Source organism: Muscardinus avellanarius, assembly GCF_963383645.1.
Source record: "Muscardinus avellanarius genome assembly, chromosome: 14".
In the NCBI taxonomy this organism is placed as follows: domain Eukaryota; kingdom Metazoa; phylum Chordata; class Mammalia; order Rodentia; family Gliridae; genus Muscardinus; species Muscardinus avellanarius.
Genome location: NC_137800.1, coordinates 2,276,635 through 2,299,401, shown reverse-complemented (window position 1 = coordinate 2,299,401; position 22,767 = coordinate 2,276,635). Strand labels below are relative to the sequence as shown.

Genomic DNA, 22,767 nt, shown 5'->3' with positions numbered 1-22,767 from the left:
GCATACATTTATGGATATCTGCATTCCAGACGCTAGCTTCTTCACCAGTGATAACTACCGAAACCAGGTGTGAAATAAACTACTTTTAAAGTAAAATATTTTGAGTGTTGTATTAAAGTAGCTGTAAATTTCTTTTTCCCCCCTGTTTTGTAAATACTTTTATTGGTGCATTGTAGAGTTGCAACATAATGCAGTTTATCCTGAAATTGATAAGCCTAGGCACAGCACTGGGCGGGCTCCCCTGACTCCCTCCTCCCATTCCCCATGATGTGTACTGAGATTGGCATTGTATATGAAGCCAATGAAAGTGATTCCTCACTGGTCCTCCCCCACTCCTTCCCGTAGACACCTCCCTGGATCCACGGGGGTTTCTCCTGCATTATCTGAAGTCCCTCTGGTATTCTGTTCACGTCTAGTTTCCACATATGAGAGAAAACACATGTACTTTCTGTGTCATGTCCTGTGACTGACTAATGTCACTTAACATAATCTAAAAATTATGTCATTTATCTTTTTTGCTAAGTAAAATCCCATGATGCATATATGCCATCCTGTTGTAATCCATTCATCTGTTGATGGACACCTAGGTTTGTTCCAAAATTTGGCCACTGAGTTGTGCTGCGATCAACATGGATATGAGTATCCCACTATAATATTTAGATATCAATAGTCCCTTTGGAGAAACGCACAGGAGTGGAATAGCTGGGTCGGATGATAGACCCATGCCTGGGTTTCTAAGGAGACTCCACACTGATCTCCATAGTGGCTGCACTAATTTGCAATTCCACTAATAGTGCAGAAGAGTTCCTATTTTCCCATATTTTTGCCAGAATTTATTATTTTCTGTGTTCTTGATGATGGCCATTTTGATTGCAGTTAGGTGGAATCTCAGTGTATTCAGAAGCTATAATTTTAAATTAAAACATTCTTCATTTTAATTGTTATAAGTGGCCATGGACAGTAAGAAATAAACAATATACAGGGATATCAAATATCACGATTTGTATAATGAGAACGAAAATAATATATACCACTAATAAATAGGATAAAATAAAAACAGATAAAAGCACGCACTCAGGATGTTTACTAAAATTAAAGAGTAGTTTAACCAACATGTTGATACTTTTGCTAATGTAGTTTCAAAGTAGTAAAGTCAATTTCAACTTCACCTTTGCATTTCTGAAAATTCAGTGCATATATATGTATATATATCTTTGCATATATATATAAATGCAGATATATATGCATATATTTTATTCTTTTTGCCCTCAAATGTTTGTTTCCCCCCAGTGAGTCTTAGACGTCTTGTGGTGATGGTCCTGTGGGACGCCTCTCCGTGGTGTAGCAGGCCTCCCTGGCATCAACTGTAGACTGCCTTTGCATGCTGCAAGCCTTGTGCGATGTCTTGGCATGGTCCTGTGGGATACCGCGCCATGTACATTTATCAGTGTTTACGACCACAGGTTGCACCTGCAGCACAGTGCCTTTGTTTCTTGCTATTTTCATCACACAGCCTCAGAGAAAATTCTCTGTAATTAATTCCTCAAAAATAGCTTATGATGGGTGTTCATTCAAAGAGAAATTTTATTATTCCCCTGTAATGAATATACACTTATGTTCCTTTTTTCTCACCACATTAACTTTGATTTAATACACCATTTAATGAAATTAATGAAGCCTTTCCAAAAGTGTTTGGGGGACCACAAAAATAACACAATTTCAAAATAAAAATAATTAAAGAGAAAGTAGAGAAGGAAGAAGCAAATTTAGGTTGAAAATCCCATTATTAAGCCAGGCAGGGTGAAATATGTATGTAATTCTAGTATGTAGGAGGCTGAGACAGGAGAATCATAGGTTCAAGACTGGCCTCAGCCACTTAGTAAGACCCTATTTCAAAATAAAAAACAAAAAACCTGGAGATATGCCTACAAGGTGGATGCCCCTGGATTGAATCCCAATACTATAAAAGGAAAAAAAAATAAAAAGAAAAGAAAGGAAAGAAGGAAGAGAGGAAGGAAGGAGGGAAGGAGGGAGGGAAGGAGGGAGGGAGGGAAGGAAGGGAGGGAAGGAAGGAAGGAGGGAAAAAAATTAGAAATTTTAATAATCCAAAAATATTTCTCTTTTGTGTCATATGTTTAGTTGCCTTGAGATATTCTGTTATCAGAGGCTCATACATGAGTGGTGAGCTGAGCCCTGTCTGGATGGCCAACTAACTGTGTGGTCATCTGTGGTTCTGAGAGATCATCTTTCTCTCAGGAGAGATTAAGAAGGGCTGGGTAGGGAGACTGCTAATCAGTTCCTTGGCTGTACCTCTGTGCATCTTCGGCCATATACACAGATGCACACACCTGCACATGTGTCCACTCTTTCCACCTGCCATAGGGTATTGCTTCCCACAAGCAAAGAGTAACAGCCACTTCACAAAGGAAACGACGGTCTTTTGACATCAGACAGGATCTGGAGAAAGAGATGGATGTTTCCAGCATAGCCTGGGCCTCCTCGATTTCAAAGGCAGGACACCAGCTTCTCACCTCTCCAGGTGTGTGGTGAGCAGCATCAGTCGTGAAGGCTTTACAAGTTTTCCCATGAAATAAAGCTTCCAGGGTTTCATTGACATGGCTACCGCCAGGTACCATTTGAGCTTCTCCATGGGTCAGGGAAGAGAAACATGCTGTTATTCTTTTCGTGAAAGAACAAAGACGGTGACCACCAATAATCTAAGCTCTTTCCCACTGTGCAATGTACCCCCTGTCAAAGAGGGTCAGTCCCTTGTGAACACGGAGCATTGTATAGAAGCAAGAAAGTGCCAAGGTAGCAGCGAGGGTTGTGTAGAGCTGACTGATATCAGACTCTCACGGCTCTGAATGGATGCAGGGCCTGCAAAGGGCTCATGCGTACTGTTCAGGTGGAGATCTGTGTGCACAAATGGCTCCTCCCTCTCCTGTGGATGGAGAAGTAGAACAGAATGGCCAAAGTGTGGTCCCTGAGCTCCCGCCTTCCCTCTGGTCCCTTCTGTGGACTTTATTGGTTTATTGAATGGCAAACATGTGCCAGTTTTTCTGTTGGAAGCAAAGATGACAAGACATGATCCCAAATCCTTGAGATCTCCACTTAGCATTTACAGTATCTTCCCCGGCTTCCTGATAGGAGCATGGTATGGGTGATGGGAATAGCCGATGGGGGAGTCAGAGCACCCCACCCCAGTGCGGTCCTGATCAGAAAACTCTCCCTATATAGAACATTTTTCAGGCGCCTTGCTTAAGAATGTGGGCCAGACATCACAGCAGGTGTTTTGTTTGTGATCTCATTTAATCTTCATAGTAACTCTATGAGGCAGGTGATAATTATCTTTATTAAACAGCCCAGGAACCTAAGAGCTTGGGACATTGTGCACCTGGCAGGTGACATTCTAATGAGATCAGAACACTGATCAGATCCCACAGCTGACTGCAAAGGCCTGCACCTAGGTGGGAGGCTTTCCTTTGAGAAGAAGCAAGGGTCAGAAAAACATAGATTGGAAATACCCGAGGAACAAGAGCAGCAGGAAACCACTCAATATACATTTAGTGCACAGCACAAGCCTGGCAGGAGGCCATGTGTGCTTAGTGTGAAGGATGCCTGGAGCTGCCTGAACATAGCTGGCAGTGTTTTCTGCTGTGTATAGAGCATAATAATTTATTACAAATCTTGTTAATTTATTAAAACCTCTGACAAGAGATGAGCCATTATTTTTACGTTGCAAGAGGAGTTACTGTAGTTTCCCCGAGTCCACTTTATAATACTGTCGTGCATTCCTTAGGGACATGGAAATATTCTGACCAATGCCTCTTTATGCAATATCATCTTCATGCGACCTTCAGTGACCATGATTAAGACAGTGCAGTCCGGTTACTCCACCTGGCCTCTCTGTAGAGTCATAGTCTCGGGCACCATTCTCCCTGATGTAATCCAAAACAACTGACCATAGAACTTAGAGGATATCTGCTCACATTTGTTTTGAGATGTGAGGGCAGGTTCAGTCTGTAGAGCTCAGAGCTTGAAGTGGGAAGAGAGAGAGAGAGAGAGAGAGAGAGAGAGAGAGAGAGAGAGAGAGAGAGAGAGAGAACGAGAACGAACAAGGGATCTGCTCTCACATCATGGAAGTCAGAGCAGAGAGAGAAAACCACCAAGGGGATTCAAAGAAGAATGCACAGTGTCCAAAGCCACATTGCCAGGGACCCATCTTCTCTAGCCACATTCTGCCTGCCTCGGCTGCCGCCAGTAAATCCATCACAATGGATGCATCTACTGGCGAACTATGTTACAACAACTCTACACATTGATACACAAGCACATGCTGCATGTGTATGCATAGCTGATAGCACAGAAGGCTTGTCACAGCCACAGCATGTCACGTGAGACCTGCACAAGGTCAGGGCACTGTCCTAGCTTCTAGGTGCTAGGAATCTTTTCAGTTCTGTTCGGAAGCCATCATCCTATATATGGTCTATCACTGATAAAAACATTATTATATGAGCATAACTGTGAAGATCAGAGGGAATTTAGCGAGGATACCAGAGCTACTCTACTCTAAATTAAATAGCCCACAATTTCTTCTATTCTGCGGTAACTGCTTAGAACCAGAATGTTAAAAAAGAATAGGGTCATAGAATTCAAACACTTCCTTTCTTCTCTTCCTGCTCTCTCTTTCTTGCTTTCTTCTTTTTGTATTACTGAGGATTGAAACCAGGGTCTTATACATATTAGGTAAGTGCTCTGCCACTGAGGTACATCCCGGCCCCTTTTTCTTTTCTGTTTTGAAACAGGGTCTCACTGAGACCTCCAGGTTAACTTTGAACTTGTGATCCTGGTCCTCTTACCTCAGCTTCTTAAGCAGCTAAAATCTCTGGCCTGCACCACACCACACCCAGCTAAGCCCTTTTTTAATACAGTGGGAGGGGAAGGGAGAGGAAAGCATTGGGTGGAGTCTCAGGATTGCATGGCATTTCAGAAGTGAGCCTCAAGCTCCAAGGACCTTGGATTTTTCTGAACCAGAATGCATCACTCCCATAAAACCACTAATCACCTGGACGGTACTTTGGCTTCCAGCTACCCAGTAGGGGAATTTTTGATATAAAATATTTGTATGCACTGAAACATAGACCAGAGTGCATTAAGGAGGCATGGAATCTTTACTGGAAGACATTGCTGCTGGGAAGTAATTATTTACAAGTTCTAGAACATCCTCAGTTGCACCCCTCACTCTTTTGGGGTCCTCCTTTCCTTTTTCTTTCTCTACTCATGGTTCCTTCCATCCTACCTCTATTTACAGAAAAGGGCCTGAAATAATATATGTGTTGTAAGCCAGTAAATCACCACAGAGCTAAGTAGAATAATCTTCTATTCTTACTAAATAAATTCTAATTAAACCCTGAATTTTCTTATATCTGAGAAGTTAAGTCTCAGGGAAATACATTGTTCAAACAGCGTTTCTCACTTGATAAGTTCATGAGGGATAGATGAAGTTTATTGCTTTCCTGGAATGACCCTTTAAATTAATAAAGAGTCTAAGCAGGGTCAGAGTTTTGTGAGTATACCCATTCTAACCTCCAAACTACCTTGCATGAATACTAATGTGAAAATATGTGCATGTATACATAAAGAATGTATATGTATTTATTTGAATTTAGATGTCTATTAAGTGACCCTAAGCTAAAAGATTCCTTTGGCCAATCATCAAAATATGTCAACAATAAAACTGCTGTCATTGTTAAGAACCACAGATAAATACTTGTAGCTATCCATGTGATAATTTCACATATAACCGGAAGCTTTAAGAGTATAAATCTTTAACAGAGGGAAGGACACTAGCTGACTTAAGATAATACTGAAATTTGATAATTTAGTTCCTATAATGTGGTTGTCAGTTCTTCTCCAAGGTTTCTGCTCAAGGGTATCAAATCACTTAATAAAAAACTATAAGGATGCCTGCATGGTTGCAAACTTGAAACTGCAGTCAAAATAACCTAGTAAAGGAGACAACAATTATTTCTAGACTTTAAAAAAGATTTACTTTAGTAACAAACTCCCCATGAAATACTGTGTGTGCTCTGAGACAATAATAGCAAATTTATCTGGAAGAGTAGACCAATAAGCACATTAATTATTTTAAATGCAATTGGAAATGAGATGGTGTTTTTCAACTCCCAACTGGTAAGCATTTTCTTTTATATACTGAACCTCATGTTGGCAAAGGTGCTTTAGTGAAGATGTTCCCATGCACCACTGACAAGGTAGCTGACTCAGCTTTCATAGGAATTCACTTATCCCTACAGGGCGATGCCTCAGCGGCAGAGTCCTCATCTTAGCAGTTCATTCTGAGACACTGACTAGGGTTAGATCATGTGGTCAACTCATGTTCGCTGTCCCCAAGTTGCACAAGACGTGAGAACAAAGCTAATGTGCAAGGGCAAGTAAATTAAATCTGATCTATTATAATTATTCTTAAATGCTCAAAGAAGATTAAAAGCAGAATAAATGTATATTTATAGTTTTATTCTGTAAAAAAATGTATGTCTCTATCTCCATATCTCCATTAAGTTATATACACATTGCATATAGGCTTGGAAATATGTAAAATTGCAACACCAGTTGTCTTTGCATGATGGGTTTCTTCAGGGATTTTTATTTATTCTTAGTAATTTTCAAGTTCTCCAAAATGTTGTGTAAACTCCATGTCCTACTACAATCATTGGTAAGAGCATCCTATAAATAGGATAAATGATCCAATGCTGTGTGACTCGGCGTTTGTCTTTTGTGATAGTAAGAATGATATTAGTAAACATTTAACCCAAGTTTCTGCAGCTAACATACAACTTTATTAAAGTCTGCCTTCATTACATTTTTTGGACCTGATTAAAGAAATTCAAAGTTTAAAATATTTTAAGTTATGAAAAGTCAGCTGGATGTGTGGGCACACACCACCACTGATATTTAGCATGGAAAATCATATTTGTATCAATCTAGAAGACTTACTCACTCGAGAATTTGAGAACACACAGGGTAAACACTGCCCTCCATGGCCAAGTTTGGGCTATTGGAGGATTGGTTCTTGGGGTGATTTCTCTTTTTCCCCAAATCCAAAGCTCCAGGCTCTCTGGGCTTCATTCTCTTGCTATTTTTACCTTTGCAAGTGCAAATATTTTTCTTTATTAAGTGTTTTCCTTCTTTCCGCCTGATCTTAAAGGGAAATGGAGGGAAAATAAAGTAAAGGAGGAGGGAAAGGAGGATGGTTCTAGATAGAGTGAAAGAGGAATATGTAAGGGAGATGAGAGGGAAAGCTTCAGACAACTGGTCGACCAAGGACCTGTGCACATCAGCTTCCTTTCCCATTTCACATTGCCAAGAACCAGTTCTGTCCAATAAGAATATGTTATATGCGAAACAAATCAGAGCTTGGGAGAGCAGATAGTCTATAGAGGAAGGATACCGTCTCATTGATAAACACATAAATTAAATATCCCCAGTGGAAATTTAGCTTCACAGACCTTAAACACTTAGTTGAAAATTTATTAGCTCATCAGACACTGAGATATATTCTGTATATTCAGAAACCTTTGTGACCCCCTGCGGGCTACCCCATCCATCTTTTTAGCTTCTGAGTGAATCCAGTTTGTTTTAGATGTTTACACGAAGTGACATTTGCTTCGAGTTTTATGTTCTGTATTATCCCCCATTGATTCTCCCATTCATTGTTTATTGTTCAATCACCTCCTTTCTCCTGAGTAACTTCAAGATAAAGTTATTGCAGTGCAAGAATGTGGGGATGGTGGGAGATGCACATCGAGGCTGTTGCCATTTTAAATGAAGACCTTATTGCAAGGAGATCTTAAAGGATGAATCGATCCAAGAGGGCAGCTGCCAGATGTGTTACCAGGGCACAGAGCCTTGCTATAATTTTCGCTATTATTTATCATCATACCAAATGCGTTTTTTTTTGTGTGTGTGAGATAAAACACAGATGGAAGTCCCTGAGAGGACAAGGGCAGTGGGCACCTTTGGTTGGGCTCTATGTATATATTTGCAAGAGGACCACACTGAGTAGGACCAACCTCTTGAACACTCTCCAAGGCCCACACTTGGAGAAGGAGGTGGCAGGCAGCAGGTATGGGCCGAGGTGGATGTAGAGCCACGGCAGAGATAGTGAAACAACATTAGTGACCTTTGATGTGCTTGGGACTGAGGTCACTGCCAGGCGCCTCTGTGTCTGGACTTCTTTTATTCTCACCCTGCCCAGTCCTTGGATGCACTGTTCCTAGTCAGCCTGGCCCTCCATGAAGTGGCTGCGTATCAAGGAGGATGGCCAGCTACCTACTGGCCAGCTCTTCCTGCCTGGCTATTTCCATGTCCTGCAGGGTGGCTTCCAGAGCAGGAGCCTGTGGCCCAGCAATGACTCTGGCCAGGGGGCTGTGAAGCAGTCTCCGTACTAGCTCAATTTCCTCGCTCCTGAGCTACAGGCCTCGGGGAATGCTCCAGAATTCATAGATCTGATAGGCTGCATGAGTGTATTAACAGGGCTGGAGTTCTATATCTACAACCAGGGGCTTCGCTTTATGCCAAAAAGAATATCACATCTTCCCCAGCAGTAATCTGTGGGTCCACCTCTGCCACCTGGAACCCATAGAGCAGCCCTGAGGCTCCCTCAGCAGAGAGCTCCCAGGAACGTGACCCTCCCTGTGTGCAAGTCCTTAGACCCCATTCCCAGCATCGGGATGCCCCTCTGCCACTCCTCAAAAGCCATGTCTTCCTTTCTCAAATCTTTCTCAGGGTTAGCAACCTCCACTCCCCCTAACCCCATAAAAGTGATTGAACCCAGGGACATTCTACCTCTGAGCTACACACCCAGCCCTTTTTATTTTGAAACAGTGTCTCCCTAAGTTACTGAGGCTGGCCTTGGAACTTGCAATCCTCTTGTCTTAGCCTCCTGAATACTAGGGTTATAGGCATGGGCCACTGTGCCCAGCTAAAGTTAGCATCTTGTTTTGTTTACTTTGTGTGTACTGAGGATTGAACCCAGGGTTTTGTACATGCCAAATGACCACTATACCACTAAGCTGAACCCCCAGCTCCAGCTCCTTCACTTCTGAAACACATTTCTGTGAATGCCCACCTTTGGGGAAGGGGTTCCTCAAAAACTCCTCAAACACAGAAAAGTGCCATATACATTAGAGTGAGGGAATTACTTTCTATTTCCAATTTAAAATCATGCTTTTAGCTCTAGATAGGAATTAGCTGAGAATGCTGCAATTGATGACAACTCTGAGAGCAAAAGTTACCATATTCTGACAGAATTTGAAGACAAAGCAATAGTATATAAAAAGAGGAGAGATTATGAGAATATAAATAGATCTCTTCTATCAAAGAATAGCTTAGCGTAGGCCACATTGTGCAGAACCACCATTGTGTAACCTTGTGTGCACTAGTATTTTTTATAAAGATAGCATTTCTTGTAAATTGTAAGTTCCAACTTCTCCCAGCATCCCCTTCAGCCAATGGCATAATTGTGAGACTAAGCTCCCACCAATTGGAGCTCAGCACAGAAGCCCCACCCTGGAAACAAAACACCCCGTAGATTTTTACCACTTTATTTCTGCAAGCCTGGCTTTACTGGTAACAGAATCCCTTTTTGCAACAAGTAAAATTCACCTTGCCAAAAGAAAAAAAAAATCTTGGATTTTTATGAGACGGGAAATAGCAGATAATTCAATTTGTTAGAAAGAAGAGAAGTGAAATGTGCCGACAGGTTACACTTTCACTCCACTTGAAAGGCTATGAGATGATTTTGTACCAACTTTGACTGACTTAGAGAGATATGATCAATGAATTTCATCAGATCTATACTACAGGCAAAATTTCCTGTCCAAATTTCTCCAGAGTCCCGATTTAGGGTTTATGGTCTCCTGTTCTCCTGGTTGGCAAAGCAGGAGGAGGCCGAGCCCCGGAGCAGGTGTCCAAAGCCTCCATCCTGCCACAGCAAGGAGACAGCAGAGGCCTGTGGGGCCTTCAGGTCGGCTCTCCACTTTCTTTGGCTGAAGTTACTGCAACTCTGGAGCAATGTGGGCAACGCACAGGCAGGAGTGAAACTTTCAGACCACCAGACCTTTCTGCAGAAACAAAACTACCAACCACAATCTAGAATCAGAGAGGAATCTGACTAGAGGGGTGGAGAAGAGCTCCAGGGTGCTCAAAGGGAGAGGGAGAGGAGGAGGGAAGGGAACAACACATCCCCCCGGGCTCTCCGCTACCACTTTCATTTTTTCTTCTTCAAAGAAAAAAACCTTCCTCCTTTGCTCTTCTGCACGAATCTAGTTGTGCTTTGTGCAGAACCTGGAACATCCAGGTGCTTATGTAACCCTGGAGTCTGCAGACCAGGGTCCTTGTGCCCTCTGCGGACCAGAGGCCTCTGAAGCGGCCAGTACCATTTCATGTTTTATCAACAGCACTGACAGCATGGTCTTCCCATGCAACCCTTCCATCAACACAATCCTCCTAAAATCCAAGTGATCCAGTGAATATATGAATAAATGTACTCACAGCTTTCATTTTCATGAATTAATATGATTTGTGAAAACAGCAGTTTTGCTGGATGTGGTGGTATAGTAATCCTAGTACTAATTCTAGTGCTCGGAGGCTGAGACAGGTGGCTCACGGGTGTGAGACCAGCCTCACCAATCTACTGAACCTCTCAGCAACCTAGTGAGACTCTGTTTCAAAAAACAGTTAAAAGGGATGGGATAACTGGGCTTGGTGAGGCACACTTGTAATCCTAGTATTTGGGAAGCCGAGACAGAAGGATTGAGGTTCGAGGAGAGTCTTGGCAACTTAGTGATGCTTTTAGCAACCTAATGAGATCCTGTTTCCAAATAAGAAATAAATCAGTCTAGGGGCGTAACTTGTAGGTAGAATTCCTGTGGGTTCAATTCCCAGTGCCACAAGGGGGGGGGGGGTGCTGGGAGTATAGCTCAGAGATCAAATGCCCTCAGGTTCGATCTCTAGTACCAAAATTTTAAAAATAAATAAATAAATAAAAAGAAAAATTAAATTTAGAAAACTCTGCAGTCACTACTGACACTAAGGGGGCAAGGTGTCTGACTACTTTGGCAAAAATGGTCATGATTAGTAGAAGGAACGTGCCTGTCCTCGAGGTAGCTGGGTTTGTGTGTGAAGGGTAAACCGCAGCCCTCACTTCTAGGTCAAACACTGCCGTCCTGAGAAGTGATCTCGCTGCGCCCTAGCTGGGCGTCAACTGCTCGTAGGCTGTTTGACCCCGAGCTCTCCCTCATGGAACTCTTAGAGCAGGGCCCATTGTTCAGGGGCCGGACAGACAGCCAGGCTGGAACATCTGGAAACTGGAGATGGGAGATGGGGTGCCAGGGAGGACTGCCTTGCCTTCTACAAGTCCCGCCTGCTCATGCCTGCATTTTCTTTCTTCCAGTGAAAAAGGCAATTGAACTGAAGTCCAGAGGAGTCAAGATGCTTCCCAGCAAGGACAGCAGCCACAAGAACTCTGTCTGTAAGTCCTCTTTCTCTCTGAGTAAACATAGTTGCCCCCCTCAAAGGGAGGAACGATGGAGTGGTTCAGCGGGGATTTTATAAGTGCTTCTGTGCCCCATCTCCTCCCCCTTTCTTACCCTCATGGTTCTTCTTAGGAGAAGGTGCATACTTCACTTGACCTTGCTGGGGGACATGGGGGACCCTGAGCCTGGAATGCTGGACCTCAGGGGCCCTCTGATAGCAGTCCTGCTCCCTACAGACCCCTCCACACAAAACTAAATCTAGGAATGTTTTTGCTGCTTTTTTCTGCTTGCTAATTATGCCTTTCAGAGGATATTGGACTCAAAACAGACAGAAGAAATTGAGGGAGGGACAGAGGAAGGAAGAAAGGAATTTGTAAATAATAAGTAAAGACTAGATGTTTTGTTACAGTCAGCCCACAGCTCAGGAGGCTCTCTATATAGAGTGAGAGACACAGTGTTCACAATAAGATTGAAAATCATTTATATGATTGAAAACCTCACGGGATTGATCTAAGGTCCAGTGTAGACCCACATATCAGGAGATAGCCACATATCAAATCAATACCAGCCCTGACATCAGGTCAATTGGCTATCGAGTTTAACTGCTGCCGTGACATTTGGGCAGAGCTTATTTATGGGACTGTCTCTTCTGTCCTTATCTGGGTATGAATTGGCAAATGTGTAAAGTACTTGTGTGGTATTAGAAAGTGTTCTTTCCCAGATCCAAATAGTGTTAAACTGTTTTGATGGATGTTAGAATTAATCGCTGAAGCACTGGCAAGCCTTCCACGAAAGGCCGTGTGGTCAGTGGGAATGTGTGGTCTCCCTGCGAGTGGGATGAAGGGAAAAAAAATGTAAGATTCAGAGCTGAGAAACCAGTATGCAGCAGGTGTAAAAGTCCCGTCTGGTTCATGTCCAAGTTCCATCTTTAGTAAAAGCCGTCATCGTTTTTTTATGGGGCTGTTCTGCAGGCAAACTGAGGTATCTGTAAATTTCATGTTTTGATCTGGGGCCTGGGGTGGCTGTTCCGTAAATCATGCCCACAGGGAGCTTTTTCATGCGTGAGTAGCAGGGAGGAAGATTGTCAGTAGAAAGTCATGAGGAGGATAAAGTCCCTGCAGGTGTGAGCTTCCAGTGAGCTGCGGTGCTCAGTCTCCCTTCAGGTGCTCATGGATTCCATCAGCATGACACCACAGACAAAGTAATTTACATTCTTTGTGTTGGTTGGTTGCTTGTTTGTTTGGGTACTGGAGCTTGAACCTAGGGGAATTCGACTCTACCCCTGGTCCTTTCTATTTCTTTGGTTGGAGCAAGGTCTTGAACCTGGGCACAGTGGCTCATGCCTATATCTCAGTACTTGAGGGGCGGAGATAGGACAACTGTGGGTTTGAGGCCAATTTTAACAACGTCATGGTACCCTTCGCAAGTTTAAAAGAAAAAGGTCTGGGGTTGTAGGTAAGAGATAGGATGCCTGTGGGTTTAATATCCAGTTCCAGAAAAAAAAAAAAAGGGAGGGAGGGATGAAGGAAGGGAGAGAGGGAGGGAGGAAGGAAGGAAAAGAAAAGAAATAAGGTCTCCTTAAGTAGTTGAGGTTCATCTCAGACCTGCCATCCTCCTGTCTCTGCCTGCCAAGTCCTGGAATTACAAATTTATGTCACTGTGTCCCACTAATAATTCCCATTCTTCTCTCATTTGTGACTCTTGCCAGATGGATTTCTGTTGTTGATATTATGATTTAGTCATCCATCCACAGATAATGCATTCAGCATGGGTCTTACTCTTTCTGTGCCATTCAATAAACTTTCATCTCTGGCGTTTCTGCTTTAGCCTGACCTCAGAGGCCACAGCCCTTCACCTCTTAGAGATTAAATGCCAGCCCATGTGGCCTTTGTTTTCTTTCTTAGAATTTTCCATTTTATGAGAATGTGTTCTCCCTTGTGTGTCTATGGCTCTTCTTCTTTTTTTTTTATAACAATTTTTTTATTGAACATAAATAGTATACATTTACACTATATTTGGTGCCCTCCCCCCCGCCCCCATTTTCCCTCCCCCCCCGCCAATGGTTGTCCAGGTTAACCATGTCTTATTCATAATTTTACACATGTTCAGGTGTAGACCCTTATTAATCAAGACCGGCCTTCCTCCTCTCCTATCTTACCATCCAAACTTAGCTAGTATTTCCCCTTCAATATCTGGAGACCCACTGGTATTCTTTGTGTTTCCTAGTTTGGGCATATTAGAGGAAACATATGTATCTTCTTCTTCTGTGCTTGGCTGATCTCACTTAACATAATGTTCTCCAGGGCTTTCCATCTTCTTTCAAATGATATAATTTTGTTCTTCTTTATGGCTGAATAGAATTCCATTGTGTGTATTTCCCATAGTTTTGCTATCCATTCATCTGTTGATGGTGATCTGGGTTGGTTCCATATTTTGGCTATTACAAATTGTGCTGCTATGAACATAGGTATGCATATGTTGCTGTAGTTCTCTGAATTCAACTCCTTTGGAAAGATACCCAGGAGTGGTATAGCTAATATCCAGAGTATACAAAGAGCTCAAAAGACTCTACACTAGCAAAACAAACAACCCAATCAAGAAATGGGCAAATGAACTAAATAGACACTTCACAAAAAAAGAGATACAAAGGGCTAATAGATACATGAAAAGATGTTCTTCATCACTGGCCATCAGGGAGATGCAAATCAAAACTACACTGAGATTCCATCTAACCCCAGTCAGAGTAGCAAGCATAAAGAAATCAAATAACAACAAATGCTGGCGAGGATGTGGGGAAAGAGGAACTCTTTTACACTGTTGGTGGGAATGCAAACTAGTTCAACCACTATGGAGATCTGTGTGGAGATTCTTAAGAAAGGTGGGAATAGATCCACCATATGGCTCTTCTTCTTCATGAGACTCTTCACTGAGTATACAGGTGACATTGGGGGACAGGTCAACATCCTTGCAGGGAATAAGTCCTTGCCCCTTAGGAAGTGCCCGTCCAGGACTTGCGTATTGACTCCTGGCATGAGCGACAGGGGCCACCACAGCCAGGGATGGGTGGGAAGGCCTGGCTTCTTCTCAGATTCTGGGGATGAGAACTGAGCATATGGCTTTCGGCTCCCTTCCTCTGGTCTTATCCCAAGTGCACTGCAGCTCAGTAACATCACTGTGGGGACAGTCAGGAGCCCTGCTGAGACCTTTAACTTGTGAATAGAAAAAAACATAGAGGAGAATGAGCAAGCACCTTGGCTGCTATTTTTACCTAGATTTTTTTTCTCCCCACATCAAGTTAGAGACAAGTGACGTGGCACACTCATGAAACTGTTGTAACACTCAGAGGGTGGAGCACACAGGCTGTGGGCTGGGAATTTGGTCAAGACTCTTTGCACCATGCAGGCTAGGACAGTTGGCTTGGAGTCATCATTTAGCATACAGATGAATTTAACATGTGGGAAAATTTAGCAATAGAATGAGTTGTCTTGTAAGCCCTTGGGAAAAATAACATCAGAACATTATGAAATGAATGGCCCCAAAATTCTGCTACATTACACCACTTGCAGTTTATTTCTCTGCCCTTTGTTTCTGTAGGCAATCAATTTTTTTTTCTATCTTGAAAAAAAATACCTGAATCATAATGAGATCCATTCCAAGTTTCCATACAGACCGTCCTGTTAATGAGAAGCAATTGATCACATGGTGTCTTTTATAATAGCACTCAGTGGTTCTGTTTTCCTCTGGCTCTTCCTTTGGCTCCAACAGAATTATTTGGAAGGACAAATCTTAAAGCCTGTAGCTTTTTCTTAGGACCCAGCTGCCAATGGAGTCTGAACTACTTTATACACTTGAAGAGTACAGAATGGTTGAGTTGTCATCTTGGAGTGGCCTGACCAGCTAGTTCATTATCCAAAAGGCCCCACGAGAAAGGTTTTCCCTGTCGGCCCTTAGCCATGATACATGCATCCATCTTTCACTGTAGGTCTTGGTTTTAAAATTTTGGAAAAATTAACAAAAAATAGACTAGAGGGTACTATTTTCCTTCAACTTAAATTCCAATAATAATAATTTGAAAGGCTAGGTTCGATCTTATCCTCCACTGTCTCCTGGCACACGAATGTGTGCATACTTAACCTGTGGGTCTCCACGGTGGGTCCCACCAGGCAGAGCCTCTCCCAGACATACACTTTGTGTCAATAGGGATCTGCAGAAGGCCAAGAGAAAGAGCAAAGGAAACCATGAGTTGACATCAATAGGGTCACAATGGGAGATTTAAAAATCAAGCTGTCTTTATCACTTTCCTCTTTTGGAGAGCAGTTCTCATGCAATCCAGTCCCAGGGTGGAGCAGGGCAGATAAATCTCATTGCCCTGGGGTTCACGCCTGGCCTCTAACGGTGTACACGTGGTGTCTACACAGGGCCCTTGCACTGACCTCCATGGGCCTCTCCACCACCCTGGCTGGCCCTGAAGAAAAGCCAACTTCTGCTTCCCAGGGCCCAGCACACTAAGCCCCCAGTTCTCTCCTCACATCACCACTGTCCCTACCTGTATCATCTCCGCAGACTCGCAGTCTCCCTCATCTTCCCTGTATCCTGAGGACTGTCTCCACCCTATAGCCAGAGGGACCTGGGCACTGTTATCACTGGAACCTCCTAGTTCTTTTGCTCCAGTGCTGCAGAGGCTCCCAGCCACAGCCAAATGACTTCAGGGTCTTCGAATACCCACCTGACCTCAGTTTCCCTTCTGCATTCCTCTGCTCCGGCAGCCAGCTCTGAGCTGCTCCCGGGACACAGGATGCCTTTCAGCCTGCAGTCTTTCTTTGCTTCTCCTCTCAGTCCGAAGCCATCGCCCCAAAGGAGCCACCCCTCCCTTTCTTTAAAGTTGTGCTGAAGCCCCTCCCCCTCGGCACTCCACCTGAACTGCAGGTAGTTTTCCTGTCCACGGCATCTGTCTCCTGTTACCTGCTGTTTTTCTCAGTGTTCACTTAACATGCATGCCATAGACATTGAGCTTATGTCTTGCTTGTGCTTTTCTCCAAACTAAACATCGACCCCAACAGAAACAATGCAGTTGTTTCTGTCCACTCGTTCCTGATGAGGGTTCAGGAACACAGCAAAGGAAGGGCCCCTGTTGTAAATCCAAGGACCAAGAATCACCATGGAGCGATGGTGAAGGCAAGACAAGATGATGCCACGTTTCTCTTCAGTGACGTTTTTGTTTTACATTTTCATCCGTGTGTCCATCTGCTGCCACACACCAAGAAAGCTCCAGGAGCTAACAGGGGGATGATCCAAAAATCTTCCTTCCCTGGAGGAAAGGATAGTCTACAGGTGCTTCAAAGTCCAGTAAAGTGAGTCAGGTAAATATCAATATTTGTTGCATAAAGACTGCTGTCCAAAAAGCAGCAACATTCATTGGCAATTGACTAAGAAAATGAAAATGTATTATCCTTCAAAATATTAGTAAAATAAGCCATAAAAATGAGACAAGATGAAATATTAAATTAATAAGTATTTATTAAACATTAAATTAATATTAAATATAAAATATTAAAGCAATATTAAATTAGGTTCCCTGAAAGTCCTGTCAACAAATCTTTGGGCCTCTCCAGAGCTGGATCCTTGGACTATTTCCTGTGTAGAAATTTGCTAGGCTTCTGGTAAGATGAAATAATGTGTGTTGTGAAAATCACCTACATTCACTGACAGACTCACAAATGACTAAATAATTCACCAGCAACCGATAAAAACAGTAGTTTCCATCCTAGCCTTCTTGAGGAAGGAATTCTCAGGACTGTGAGACTGGAGTGACTTTGATTCTCAATTTTTACCTATGATAGCTGCTATCTGTTGTTGACAAAGACTTATTGCCAGGCTCAATTCTGTGCTCTTGTTGGTCAGAAGTATTCTACACTAAACTGATTTTCCCACATTCCACTGCTCAGCAAATGCATTTGGTATTGAATGGCTGACTGGGCGTACTGGCTCTGGGAAGGTCATTCGCAGATCCCTCAGTAAGGACAACCTGCTAGTCTTTATCACATCGTAGCTGCAAAGCTGGAAGTGGGTCCTGGACGTGAGAGGTAGAAGGGGGACAGAGGCTGCTAATGTGCTGGAGTGACTGACTTAATAAGACTCCCAGGTCCAGGCTGCAAGAGCCATCCTATATCCCTAACATTATCAGCTGTAAACGATGCTGTGTACACTTGATGCTCTGAAACTTCATTCAGGAAATCACTTCCGACTGGCATTTTCATCAGCCATAATTTCCCAGGTAATCAGATAGACGGCTGTGCTATTAATTCTCATGTGAACAATCTTCAATAATGAATATGCTGTGCTGTACCCATCTAAAAAAAATACCAGCTGCTTCATGATGGCATAATGAAGAGACTCGACATTATTTAATGTCTAGGAGTACCTCTGACCATCAGAATTCCTTTTTAAGGGACATAGTTACTATCTCAGCCCTGGGTGATTAATTTGAACAGTGGTACATCAGCTTAATTTCTCATCTTTTTTAAGGAAAACGCATGCCTGGTTCTCCTGCACTGGGTCCCTAGCACTGGGCACTTCAGATCTCTTTGAGGCAGATTTCTATGTTCAGGAAATATTACATACACTAACTTTGCACAGATGGGCAAAGGTCCAGTAAAGCAAGAAGGATAATTGCACCTACCGAGTTTGTACCATAAAATGTACAATAGGGATCCTTGCAGTTGTGGGAGATCCTTGGTTCTTAGCAAAGGTCCCTACTCTAAAGCCGTGGGTGAGTCGGGCGTGGTGGCGCACGCTTGTCATCCCAGCATTCTGGAGGCTGAGACCCGAGGATCGCTGTTGGTGGACAGCCTCAGCTATCTAGTGAGGCCCTCTGCAACTCAGTGAGACCAGGTTTCAAAATAAAAAATAAAAGAATAAAAAATAGGGCAGGGGGTGTAGCTCGGAGGTCAAATGCCCCTGGATTCCATCCCTAGACCCGCAAAAAAAACAAAAACAAACAAACAAAAAAAAAAACAAAAAACAATAGGCCTTTGCCCTAGCAGGACTGGGGTACCCCCCAGATTTTATGGAAGATATGGTAAAAAGAGGACCCCTGTCTAGATGCAGTTAGGAAAGCAGAGCCTCCTCGGGAGCTGGGAGTAAAGTTATGTGTCTCATCTACTCCTGGACACATATACGCATGCATGTGCAGATATGTACACACATGCTTTCAAAATAACAAGAGGAAAGTAATCTGTAAAAAAAAAAAATTGCAAAACAAGAGATAGTTTGACTGGATTGCAGGTGGCTGCATAGACTGCAGCTCAGGCAGAAAGCAGAGGAGGGTTCCGGCACAGAAGTCCAGACCATGGCTGAGTAAGAGGAACAAGGCGCGTTGCCCAGTGAGCAGAGAGTGAGTTCTTTTCCTTTGGGTGGCAAAGGAGAAACGGCCTAGAGATTTACAGGCCGGCAGGTGCACTGGGGTGTCAGCATTTGTATGACTTGTTTTCTCAGCTCAACGTATCAGGAGTTTGCTCCACATTTTACAGAATAATATAACGTAATATTCTTTTGTGGTTAAACAAGAAAAATCCCCAGAGGACTGTGAGGTCACTGGTCTTTGACTGTCAATGCAGTGGAGATAGTTTCAGTAGCTTTCAGAGGACGGGATGACCACGTCGTGGTAATTAAATCATCTTCGAGGACCACAACTCTGTTACAGAGTAAGTGAGAAATACCAAAGACAGGATAATTAACCGTGGTAGTCTCTTCATCAGTTAAATGAAAGCTCTTCACTTATCCTCAAGAAACCTCAGTAAGAACTTAATTAGCCTGGATATAAAGATAGATAAGAGAACTAGATTTTTAAAAAATCAAGAAATATTGATCAGCAAGTCCCCAGGACAAACACACATCCCTTAGGCCTCACCGTTTTATTTTGAATACATCATAAATCTGTAAAGAGAAAACTGAAAATATGTTCAGATGAGCTTTCAAAGGAGGGGGTGCTGACAGAAATAGAGAATTATAAAGTTGAAACTGACCACTTCTTTCCAGGGAGGGATCAGTTTCCCAGATGTGGCAACTTTGTCTCATTTGACAAGCAGTTTTGAGATAAATAAGCCAAAGTTTGATCAAATGGTGACTATGATGATTATTCATAAGGGATTTTAAGAAAACCGGCGTGTGTTCTGTGACATGGAAAATGTAAACACGGCTCTGCTCTGGCCCGATGCAGGTCGACAGAAGAAGAAAGTCTTCCCCTTCCCATTGCTTGGGAAATCCTTGGAGAGAAGGTGCGGCCTGGCAAGCTCAGCTCAGTCCTTGGGGCTGGGGAGCTAGCACCCGCCAGCACCATAGACCACCCACCTGCTCCTGAGACTTGTCACCTATGACGTGGCCCAAACATGTAGACACGTTCGTGTCCTCAAACATCGTAAATAACCATCAAATATTCTTAAGCATTTAGTTTGAAATTATTAGAGATTAACAGGAAGTTGCAAAAAATTTGAAAAAGTTTTTGTGCCCTTCACCCAGTTTCCCTGAATGGTAGCATCTTATGTAATGATAAAAAAAAATCAAGAACTGAATATTGATATTGTAACCATCCACAGGATCTATTCAGGTTCTGATAGCGTTTACACATTGTGTGTGCATGTTTAGTACATGTGTATATGTGTGTGCATTTTAATGTATCTGTGTGCACATGGGTATGTGCATGTATGTAAATGTTTCCGTGTGTGCATTTTATGTGCACATGTGTTGTGTGTGTACATACATGTGTCTGTGCATGTGTGCAAGTGCATGTGCATGTCTGTGTGCTGTGTTCATATATAATTGTATCACATTTGTAGATTCTTTATCCTCCACTGCCCGCAAGATCTAGGCGATTTATTCTGCACACTCCCCCGTATGCATTTCTTTGTACATATGGTCCTTCTCTACCCTGCTTTCACTAGTCTATTCCATATCTGCAAGCGTTCATTATTTCAAGGATGCTGTACCAACAGGCACACGCAGTTTGTAATCTTTTGCGAGGGACTCTCTTTCTCAGCGCAATCCCATCCAGTCCTTCCCACTCATTCCACATATCAAAGCCCCCTTTATTTGGCTGCCTGTATCCAAGGCTGTGGGAAAACCGTGTTGTGATTAATCATTACTCATTGCAAGACACTGGGTCTGGCTCCGTTTGAAGTGATTTGAAGCAGGTAAAACTGCTATAGAGTTTTGCCTACAGGTTTTTTGTCAATATGGATTTTCATTTCTCTCAGGTAGATGTCAAGGAGTGTCATTGCAGGATAATTTGAAAATGTACATCTTCAACTTTGCAAGAAATTACCAAACGCTCTTGTACAGAGACACATTCCTGCCAGCAGTGTAGGTCTGATCTAGCTTCTCGTGTGCTCACCAGCAGCCGGCGTCATCCTTAGCCATTGTGTTGAGTGGGCAGCGATGTCTCCGTGTGCCGAGGGTGGGCATGTGCAGGTTCTGAGGGGTTGCTGATGTGGAGGACCCCCGTGCTCGCTGGCCATGGGTCTGCCTTTTAGTGAACTGCTGATTCAGAGACTTTGGCCAGTGTCGATTCAAGTGTTTTCTCTTCTGATTTTTGAGATATGAGTTCTTTGTCAGGTATGTGCCATCCAACTATTTTCCTTCATTCCCCAGATTGTGTTTTTGAAGAGTCCATTTTCATGGGCACTCAAATGGGCTGTATCAGCCAAGAAATAAGAAAATGTTCAGGACAGCAAAGGGGTGTAATGCAGATGATAAGGAGCAAAAGATTCACTTTATGAATGTCTACTGAATCTTTCAATATTACGATCTTTATTTTCCAGTTTGGTCCTGTCACTTGAAATTAAAGTGGACAGTTGCCTGTACCTTGAGTTTATCTGAAAATGGAAAAGTCCCAGTATAAATCTTCATAGATAAAGAATGATGGTTTTTGTTTTTCAAAAACGCTGTTTTTTCGTTACCAACCTGTCCATATTAATTAGCACTAACTGGATGATTTGAGATCCCTTAATGTGTTAGTATAGCACGCGTCGGGTCACATTCCTTGAGTTCCGTGCAGGCCTGTGAGTTTTATAAAGAGAAGGCAGATGGAGAGCAGTGCTCAGCAGCAGAAGGAAAAAACTGCATGTGTCTTTGAGATCCGTGAACCTGTGTGGCCAGTCCAGAGCTCAGCTAAGATTAACACAGTGGGCAATTAGGGGCAAGCTTTAGAAATGGAAGTATCATGTTTTTCAAGCACTACATATTACAATTACCATTAGGATACTTGTAAGAAGTTCAAATTGCTTGATTAGATTGCCTATTTCATAATTTAAACTGTCATTTTGGAAGGCACCTAAAAATAACACAAAGCATGTGATATCCAAATAAAATTCTTTCATGGTATATCTGAGAAAACACAGCCTGCTAATCTTCCCACCAAAAAATCCTCACAGCTTCTTTTGGGAATGTACACAATAAATCCACGCTCTTTAGGTTTCTGACATTGATAAAAAAATCATCTATTTAATTACACATTTTAGTAGACCTAAATTGTATCTAATTTTTTAATTTATTGAAAATAATTAGAAGACCCTCAAATGCATTAGGTGAACAAATCACAAAGTACAGAGGTAATTTTTATGAGAGTAAAAAAATAGTTGCTATAAATTTGAGAAGTGTTGGCTGATTAACCTGTAACTTAAATCCAGTTTATGAGTATTTATTATGCCCCAAATAGGATTTGGCTGTCATAACTACACAGCCATTTTACTAAATTCAAGAACAAGCCAGGCGTGGTGGCGCACGCTTATAATCCCACACTTGGGAGGCAGAGACAGGAGGATCACACAGGTTTGAAGCCAGCCTCTCTGGCTTAAGAGACCCTGTTTCCAAATAAAATATAAAAAAAAATAGGTCTGGGAGTGTAGCCTGGAGGTAGAAGGGTTCTATCCCCAGTACCACAAATAAATAAATAAATAAATAAATAAATAAATAAATAAATAAATAAATAAACAAACAAACAAATAAATCAAGAACAATTTACTGGCATCTAACTCAAAATTATCTATAACCCATTTGAGCTAATTTTAGTTTTGCATTACATGCTGTTTACAATGATATATTTAAACTCGGTGTTGTTCAATGAATAGCTTTTGTTTTCTTTCCCTTGCACAATGCAAATTACAAACTAAAATCTCTTCTCTAGATGTTCTTTGTAAAACATATTAAGTGTTTTTAT

General features: G+C 42.5%; 1 protein-coding gene across 1 annotated transcript in view; it reads left to right on the top strand.

The window, feature by feature from the left end:
- CSMD1 (CUB and Sushi multiple domains 1) overlaps window positions 1–22,767 on the top strand; it is a gene marked incomplete at both ends in the record, with an annotated part of 1,592,168 nt that overhangs the window by 1,060,962 nt on the left and 508,439 nt on the right. Inside the window, one exon of the mRNA XM_080710482.1 lies at window positions 11,474–11,551. Within this exon, the coding sequence (XP_080566608.1) occupies window positions 11,474–11,551 (78 nt within the window). The remainder of the gene's footprint in view (window positions 1–11,473; window positions 11,552–22,767) is intronic.